Source organism: Cataglyphis hispanica, chromosome 17, assembly GCF_021464435.1.
Source record: "Cataglyphis hispanica isolate Lineage 1 chromosome 17, ULB_Chis1_1.0, whole genome shotgun sequence".
Classification (NCBI taxonomy): Eukaryota; Metazoa; Arthropoda; class Insecta; order Hymenoptera; family Formicidae; genus Cataglyphis; species Cataglyphis hispanica.
Window position 1 is genome coordinate 2,911,310 of NC_065970.1, and position 9,245 is coordinate 2,920,554.

General features: G+C 27.6%; 4 protein-coding genes across 4 annotated transcripts; 2 read left to right on the forward strand and 2 right to left on the reverse strand.

Moving 5' to 3' along the window:
- The first annotated feature begins 75 nt into the window (after window positions 1-75).
- Window positions 76-2,547, forward strand: LOC126856076 (bladder cancer-associated protein). Its single transcript, XM_050604253.1, has 2 exons — window positions 76-307; window positions 386-2,547. The coding sequence occupies exon 2, from the start codon at window positions 462-464 to the stop codon at window positions 702-704; it is 243 nt and encodes an 80-aa protein (XP_050460210.1). The 5' UTR covers window positions 76-307; window positions 386-461; the 3' UTR covers window positions 705-2,547.
- A 94-nt stretch (window positions 2,548-2,641) lies between these two features.
- On the reverse strand, window positions 2,642-3,913 carry LOC126856075 (40S ribosomal protein S10-like). Its single transcript, XM_050604252.1, has 3 exons — window positions 3,805-3,913; window positions 3,133-3,277; window positions 2,642-3,028 (listed from the first exon to the last, which is right to left on the reverse strand). The coding sequence occupies exons 2-3, from the start codon at window positions 3,274-3,276 to the stop codon at window positions 2,693-2,695; spliced, it is 480 nt and encodes a 159-aa protein (XP_050460209.1). The 5' UTR covers window position 3,277; window positions 3,805-3,913; the 3' UTR covers window positions 2,642-2,692.
- A 336-nt stretch (window positions 3,914-4,249) lies between these two features.
- LOC126855954 (uncharacterized) lies at window positions 4,250-5,392 on the reverse strand. Its single transcript, XM_050604070.1, has 4 exons — window positions 5,216-5,392; window positions 4,769-5,103; window positions 4,584-4,691; window positions 4,250-4,494 (listed from the first exon to the last, which is right to left on the reverse strand). The coding sequence occupies exons 2-4, from the start codon at window positions 5,098-5,100 to the stop codon at window positions 4,284-4,286; spliced, it is 651 nt and encodes a 216-aa protein (XP_050460027.1). The 5' UTR covers window positions 5,101-5,103; window positions 5,216-5,392; the 3' UTR covers window positions 4,250-4,283.
- Window positions 5,393-5,804: 412 nt separating this feature from the next.
- Window positions 5,805-8,973, forward strand: LOC126855951 (malate dehydrogenase, cytoplasmic). The gene is made up of 5 exons (XM_050604067.1): window positions 5,805-5,952; window positions 6,675-6,870; window positions 7,092-7,414; window positions 7,703-8,080; window positions 8,346-8,973. The coding sequence occupies exons 1-5, from the start codon at window positions 5,950-5,952 to the stop codon at window positions 8,442-8,444; spliced, it is 999 nt and encodes a 332-aa protein (XP_050460024.1). The 5' UTR covers window positions 5,805-5,949; the 3' UTR covers window positions 8,445-8,973.
- The last annotated feature ends 272 nt before the right edge of the window (window positions 8,974-9,245 follow it).

The window sequence follows — 9,245 nt, forward strand, 5'->3', positions numbered from 1 at the left end:
TCAATCTTCAGTGCAGTCTGATACGGACTTTAGTATCGTAAGCAGTCTAGTATGTGATATATAGAGTCTATTAGTCTATAGTTCATGGTTATTAGATAATGAAAATTGTGCGAAATTATTAATATATTGCAATTTGGTGTTGATTGTTCTTCCCTTTTCCCCCTTCCCTTCCCCTGTATATTAACAATTAGCAGTACAGTGGATGGTCATATGGTTGAAGAAAAAAAAAATGTATGTTGAAATTTAAAGGGTGACAATCAATGACGACGAATTGATTCGTATGCAAACGGTGATGCTTCCAAATGAGGTTAATAACGATCTCTATGTCGATGGATATTCAGGTTATTAGCTACAACCCTATTGCTCATGTTGTTATTTTCCGAAGGTCCTGTTATTGATGAGATATTCGTCTGATGTGAAAGACGTGGCGAGTGCAGTTTCGACCATACCCTCAACAGAGAATGTACTGTCTACAATGGCTGATTCCGGTGCTGCTGATACCGAAACCTGTCAATCCCGCGTTGCTGCAAACACATGTCATGTTTATGGCGCTCTACTTGATCGGGTTCTTCCTGGAACGTAAGCCCTGCACTATTTGCAGTCTTGTGTTCCTCGCCGCTGTCTTCCTCATTTGTTACAGCGGTATAGGCAATTGTCTGCTATGGAGCACAAATTGCGACACAGTAAGATGTGACAATGGCTAAGGTCGCACTTTATTTATTATAGAAAATTATTGCCACTCCTTTTTGTTGATTTTCATTCATGCTTCTAATTTCTTCCTGTAGCAGGATATTTCAAAGTAATTCTTTAAGTTGTTAGCACATGTTTTATCTGCAGTGTGATGATAGGTAGATAGCATTTAAGTTTTCTGAATGTACAACTGATTATTAAAATTTTGTTCATATGATAATATCATTGTCGAATTTGAATATATTGAATGCATATATATATATGCTTTAAATTTTGAGATTTTAAATAACGAGAGTGTAACAAGATACAATTTGATGATATTTGTACATATATTCTAGAGCTGTCACAATAGTTAACAAAAGCAAAGTAAATTTCAAATTCTAATGTAAACTACTTTTACTTGTCACATATACAAAAAAATAGAAGTTTTATGTTTATTGCTAATATACTAATTAATGAGAAAGGAGATAATGCAGCCAATAATATATTCTTTTCATATTTATTTCTAGCTTTTAAATGCAATTCTAATTTGTTCTTTTTTTTGTACAATAATGATGTAATATAAGATTACTTTGTTGAAAGAGAATATAAAAATTTTAGACTTTTCTTTATTATATATACTTTAAAAGAAACGCCAATTATTACATAACATTGCAATTTTCTTTGTTAAAGTCATTTGCTTTGAGTAATATATAAAATGCTAATTAATGTTTATATTATATCATAAATGTAATTATAACATTGTTAAATATTTCAATTCAAAATAATGTGCTTTTATCAAAGTAGCACAAATATAATGTACAAAAATCATTAAAATTGAAGATAATATAATTTAATTAATTTTAAAAAGATCTTGGTGACAAATTATTTATACACAAAAAGAGAGAAAACTTTGATTGTGCGATTTATATTAATCAACTTTGGAACATAATAAAAATGATAAGACTTTTATTGAGCGATGATTATATAATTTAGGAGCCCTAGTTTTTAAATAATTTATCAAATATAATTTAGTTGCAGTAGACTAAAAACTCGCATTGAATGCTTTATGTTGCCAGGAATATAAGATATTATTTAGCAAAAGAAAAGCTTGCAAGATTATTTAAATATTTCAAAAAGAGATCTAAGTGATATTAACTCTGTGCTATAATTTATTATTCTACAATAACTTACTGGGTATCTATGAATAATAATAAATTCAGTATAAGTAATTTAGTATAGTACTATGTTACTAATGTAAATACTGAGTGTCATGGGTAACAAAAAAAAATATTGTTGCTATAATAACTTAATGAATACAATTGAAAATTTAATTAAAAATCAGTAAATAAATCTTTTATATCTATCTTTATATGCTTATATGTGAAAATCTTATGTCTATCCTGTAAACTTATATTGACAAGTAATACTTTGACATAAAGCAAAGAACTTTGCCCTTCACAGAGGATTACAAAAACTGTTTTAGGAATATTTATTTAAATCTTAATATAAGTTATAATTATGTGTGTGTGTATGTGCGTGAACAACAATAAGTTGAGCTATATAAAAATCATTTATGTTCTTTGCTGTATAAGCACAAATGTAGAAAAATCTGTGATGATTTTAATTGAAAATTTTGATTTACTAGATATAAACATAATAAATATATTTACTTATTAATGTTATGTATACAACAGGTCTAATTTCCAAATATGTAAGTTTGCTATAATACTATACTGTAATCTTTGCTTCCATATAAAATATATAGATAAATATATAAAAATTTTATAAAAAATATTATGTGTTTCCTTTACAAACTATTCAAAGAATTTTGTAGTTTATTACATATTGATGTAATAAAAAAACTATGAAAAAATACTTAAATTTATTTAATCTTTTACAGTAAATATAATGCAAAATACTAAAAATGATAAAAATATTATTCGAATTAAAGGACAGAATAAAAAAGACATTATATATTTTATAATATTTATTTAAAATTTCATTATACGAAAAAAGAAAGTTACTGAAGAGCTTTTCCACGACCGAAACCACCACGGAATTCAAGATCACCTGTACCTGCGCCTACATCAGCTTTCTTGTCACCGGCACCTGGAGGACCACCCGGACCTCGCCTGTATCCCGCTCGATCTTCCGTTGGTCTCGATCCCTCGCTCCTAGTCGCAGCAGGTCTTGGTCTCGTGGTTTCAGACCTTGGTTGTTTTTTGAGAGTTGAGGGCACAATTTCAGGTGGTAGATGCAAGTATCCACGTAAATATTCTATACCATCATTTGTAAGATACCAGTAGAAATGCCTCCAAGCAAATTGTTCCTTCACATACCCTCTAGATTTTAAAGACTGAAAGATACATATAGTACATAAAGTTAGAAAATATTTATAATTCATAATGCAATAAGATCTTACTTTATGGAATGCAAAAAAGAGATATTAAAGATTGTTACCTGCATAGCCTTAATGACTTGAAGATTGGGAATACTTTCTAATTCTGGATGTTTCGGTGCATGATAATCCTTTTTTGCTACCATAACTCCCTCTTTGAAAAGGTACTCATAGATAGCCACACGATTCTTTTTTGGCATCAACATTCTATAAATAATAATGAAAATAATCTAATATAAAATTTATGTTAATAATAAATAAATTTTAAATGTATTATTGACAAATAGAAAAAAGAAAAAAAAGGTGATAAATAAATTTGCAAAATATAGTCTTTCCTATTTCTTCTTAAATGATACAATAAAGAACTGTATTTTCTTTTTATAAGAGAATACTTCTAACTCAAATAAATTAGGTTATGTATGTATACCACAATAACCAAGATATACAAATAATGTACAATAAAAATTATAATATGTCGAAATTACATTTTGAGAAGCTACACAATTACGTGAATTATAAAAAATAAAGAAATCACAATTTATATATCTAGAGATAAAAAAATATGACACACACGTCGTATATTCGTAAATATGTTAAAAGTATATAAAGTTATTAAAATATAACCAAACATATTTGATTTTGAAAAGATTACGGATTTAAAAAAACCTTCTACTTTTTTATAATTGTCACAAACAAGTAGGATTAAAATGGATATTATCAGAATTTCAACGAACTTGATACACTCAGAATACGCCTTGTGTCGGAAAGAAACGTGCACCGTGAGCGTGAGAAATTTTCATTCGCAACTCGCGACAACATCGATCTGTATACATGTATCGATGTATCGATATCTCGAATTAGGATGCGCCTATCATACGAATTTGTTAAGCGTATTGGATTGGCTTGAAGAAATTTGCGAACAGCTCGTATCATAGATTACGTAAGAAATTGGAAATACGACAAAATATTGTATGTACAGTAAAGATTCTGAGTATATAAAATGTTCTTAAAAAAAATCGTATATATATAAAATTAATAATGCGAGCATATTAATATTAAAATTAAAATAATCAAAATGCATTTTATCTATTAATAAATTTAGAAATAGAAATATAAATAAAACTAGTTTATCAAAATTTAACTTAAGATATGGATTTCAAGTAAAAATTTCGACAATGATTAAATAACAAAATTAGATATTTTAATTATGTTTTTAATTTAATGCTTTCACATTGTCATTGAATTTCCATTCCTCTATTGTGTTATCATTATAAATTTTTAAAGTACTAGAAGTTTTTTTCTTATGTTTTGTTCTTGTGTCTGATTTCAAGCACATTTTATGTCCTTTCAGTACAGGCCATTTATATTTATTCTTCAAGTATTCTGCTGCCATTTGAACACTTTCCATTTTTGCTATTGCACTCCTATAAACACATACATAAATGTATTATTACATAAGATAACATTCTAACATGTAGTAATATTAAAAATTTTAAAAATGAATTATACTAACCTAAAGTCTTTATTATAAGATTTCAATAAAGTAACATGGACACATCCAGGAAGGACACCTTTCACTTCATGTGATTTTATACCAATTGGTATATTGGAAACAAATAATCTGTGTACAAACGTATAATAAAATATTAATAATGACATCTATAAATTATGTTATGATTTAGGAAATAACATTCTTACGCTTGTGTCACTTTAATATCCGGTTTGATTTCGGGTATACAAACTTTCTTTCTTTCTATCTTCTTGACTTTTTTTTTAGGTACAAGAGCACATAGCGGTTTAACAACAATTCGCTTGCCATTAATTGTTTTTTCCTTTGCAGATTTATAATTCGTTATTTTCTCCTCTACGTTGGAGAACACAATATGACATGACCTACTGGATTGTCGTGGTAATTTTACGTAAAAATTACCCGTGAATAAATTTTCAACATCTTTTTTATCTTTTATCACGTGAGGAAGGTACACACGCAATGTTCGTTCTCTTCGTTTTTTCAATTTAGATAGCTGCATAATCTAAAAAAGTTATATATAATATATATATATTGTTTCTTAAAATCGGAATTTTTCTCTTATATTTTAAAAATTTACAAAATTGAAAGAAAACAGATATAAAAGTATTACATACTTATGTGGTGTAATTTGAAAAAAGATTGCGTTCACAATTAATTAAATTTGTATAAAAAAATGTAACAGACTTCCTTTTTCCTTCTTCACAAACAACACTCAGCACTCGGCAATTATTGAAATTATAGGTTATAAGATTATATTCGTGTAAATATAAAGTTTATAGAGTAGATGTACTACTATCTACTATAGTAGATATTTACCAATGAGGCAGCGATCGCGCGAACGCGCGCATGTAACTTTTCCCCTAGAAACGTCACGTGAAAGTGAACTTTTCATCATTACTTATATAAAATAAGAAATTAATAAAATAGAATTAATAAAATTAATTCGATAACTAAAAATAAAAGCAAATAGATTAAATAATCATATTTTATTTTAAAGCAATGCAGAAATAAAAGCAATATGCGAATAATAGCAAAATAAGATTTTAAAAAATATTAGAACGTCACACCCGCAAGAAATGCAGGTAGACAATGTCACGCAATTGGTTATTGAATAGAGAATTTTTAAAGTCCCGAAAATCTTTCTATTTGATAGCCAATCGTATGACATTGTGTATACTTTGTGTGTGCGCTTCCTACATACATACTTGGCAACTCTGTTGTCCAGTCATTCAATTCCAGTCGATTGAGGTGGTTGGTGTTACGCCATTGATTCTTTTAATCACTTCTGATCGTTTTTAAATATTGAGCAATCCTTTTCTATTGCTAATAATAGACATATTGTAAAAAAATGGTAAGTCCCTTTAATATTATATTTTGATGTGTTGATTTAAAAATGATATAGATTAGATATTATTATCATATCATTAAAATTTATCATTAGTTTCACCTTTGTTTGACCTTCATTTAGAAAGTCATGGTGTTGCATTTAATCCACTTGTCAATAATTGCACATACATATTTAACACTCCTTTAGTTCAAATTCTGTGTCTCTCTCTCTCTCTCTTTTTCTCTCTCTTTCTCTATTCTTTTTCTTTTGTTTTATAAAATATATAATTTAAAAAAGAAAAATATATATACATATGGATGCACATATAGTAATATATGTTATATGTGTATATGTATAATAGAGTTAAAATTATATATTCTACAAAATGTGTGTATATTTGAATATAGAATATTAAAATTTATTAAATATTATATTTTTCACTATCTTTTAAGAATAAATAATTGTAAGGTGTACTATGTTATATCAAATAAAAAATTTCAATTTGAACAATTACATAAAAATCTTTCTCTACTTTCTCTCTATTTTCTAAAATATAATACTAGAGATATATATAGACTATATATACATATATACATATATATGTATATATATTTTTTTCTAGTATATATAATTTTTATAATTATGTATATTAGTATGTAATACAGTATATATAATTTTTATAATTATATACATTAGTATATAATATAATTATTATTATAACAAATTTTGTTATTTTGACATATTAGGCGGAACCTATAGATGTTGTAATTACTGGTGCTGCTGGACAAATCGCCTACTCTTTATTGTATCAAATTGCAGCTGGTACAATTTTTGGCCCACAACAACCCATTAATCTTCGATTATTAGATATTCCACCTATGATGAAAGTATTAGATGGTGTGGTCATGGAATTGGAGGATTTAGCACTTCCTCTGTTACGAGGTAGACAATGAAACATTTATATATTTAAAATAAGTTTTATAAAGTATATTAAATTTAATAGTAGCTTAATATATATGTGAACTGGAAATAATTTAAAACCTAAGTCTGAAAACATTTTCAGCATCTCTCAATGAATGTGTTGTATTTTCGCCAAATATGTGCTATTTATATTCTAATGATATTATATAATTACATATAAATAAGTTAATTTAAATTTGTAGAGATTTTGCCAACAGCCGAACCAGCAAAGGCCTTTAATAATGTAGCAGCTGCTTTCTTGGTTGGCGCAATGCCTAGAAAAGAGGGAATGGAACGTAAAGATCTTTTGGCTGCAAATGTAGAAATTTTCAAGGTGCAAGGCGAAGCATTAGACAAATTTGCTCGTAAAGATGTTAAGGTGTTAGTTGTAGGTAATCCTGCTAACACTAATGCGATTATTTGTTCACATTATGCACCATCTATTCCAAAAGAAAATTTTACTGCAATGACTAGATTGGATCAGAATAGAGCACAGGCAGCATTAGCCGCACGATTAAGTGTGCAGGTAAAACACATTCACATACACATAATATCTTTATACTCTCTGCTCACGAACTCACTTATTCCTTAACTACGCACTATTATAATTAAAATTCTTGAGATGTTTTTGAAATGTACAGAATTTGATTACACATGCAATTATATTTTTTTCTTACATTTTCCACATTATTTTTATTTACTATACAATGTAAGAATATATATATTTAAGTTATTATTATATGTATAGTATTATGTTTTACAGCATTGTGTAATCTCATATAAATATTATTTTATAATTTTATTGACATAACAGGTTGATAATATCAAGAATGTCATTATTTGGGGTAATCATAGCTCTACACAATATCCTGATGCAGCACATGCAATTGTAACGCTTTCATCCGGTGCAAAAGCAGTACCATCTGAAATTAATGATGACGAATGGTTGAATAATATCTTTGTAGCAAAGATTCAAAAACGCGGAGCCGAAGTAATAGCTGCTAGAAAAATGTCCTCTGCTATGTCTGCCGCTAAAGCCGCTGGAGATCATATGAGAGATTGGTGGTTTGGTACTAAACCTGGAGAATGGGTTAGCATGGGCGTTGTATCTGATGGAAGTTATGGGATCCCAAAAGATATTGTGTTCTCCTTCCCTGTCACTATTAAGGATAAACGCTATGAAATTGTGCAAGTAAGTTATTTTATAGAATATTTAAATTCAAATATACATTATACAAATAAATGCCAAGTAATCTTTCTCTTTATATTTTCTGTGTATTTTTTTTAAATCCTGAGATACTTTATATATCAATGTAATAAGAATTGTGTATTTTCATGCAAAGTAGTAATAATATTTCTTTCTAAAGATTTTCCTATATTCAAATCATTAAAAGCAAATATATTTAATCATAAAAAAGTAACAAAAAAATCGGATACTTAATAATTTTTATTTTCAGAATCTTCCAATTAGTGATTTTGCAAGATCAAAGTTAGATATCACATCTAAGGAACTAGAAGAAGAACGCGCGGAGGCAAACAAGGTGTTGAAAAAGTGACTAGTAGCGTCAGTGCAAAATAATGAAATAAAAAAAGAGGAATTTGTGTTAGCAAAATTGTAAAAAAAAAAAATATTGATAACTTTACACAGATAAATACACACATAAAACAAATGTTTCAAAATTTGTAAAAACATTACAGCAAAGTTGCGAAAATAAAAGATATGATTTTCAAAACGTAGGGGTATAAGAATTTAAAGTTTGTTCAATAAACTATGATCGAAGTTTTTTATTTGAGAATCGCGCGTACGATAAACAAAAAATTACACATCAATATATTGCTGCAATGCTTTTACACTTGCATATATTTTAAAATACTGTATGATGTGTATAATTTTCAATGTAAATACTATATATAAAAAATTTAAATAGAAGATAATTGAAATTCTTTCTTAACTGTGGATAAATGAATTATTAAGTGAAATGTAAATGCTATGTTTACTATCATGGATTATGCAAGTCATGAATGTATATGTACATATAATCTATACTTTGTAAGACTTATAACAAAAGTATATTGGAAACCATACCTTAGGTTTTTGCTTTTATTCACCTTCGCCCAGGAGAATAATTTATTTTACAGTGATGATAATTTTTAATATCAATATTATATATTCAATTTTTCTCACATACATTTATATTATCTTCATGTATCTTACTTTCTATTATTACATTTCGAGCTTTTTTCTATTATTGTAATTATCGCGTGAGCGCACGCATTAAGTAGCATATTATACACAAAGAATGTTTAATTTATTCGATCTTGGTAACATTCTCAGTAAAATATCGCAACTTTTTTTT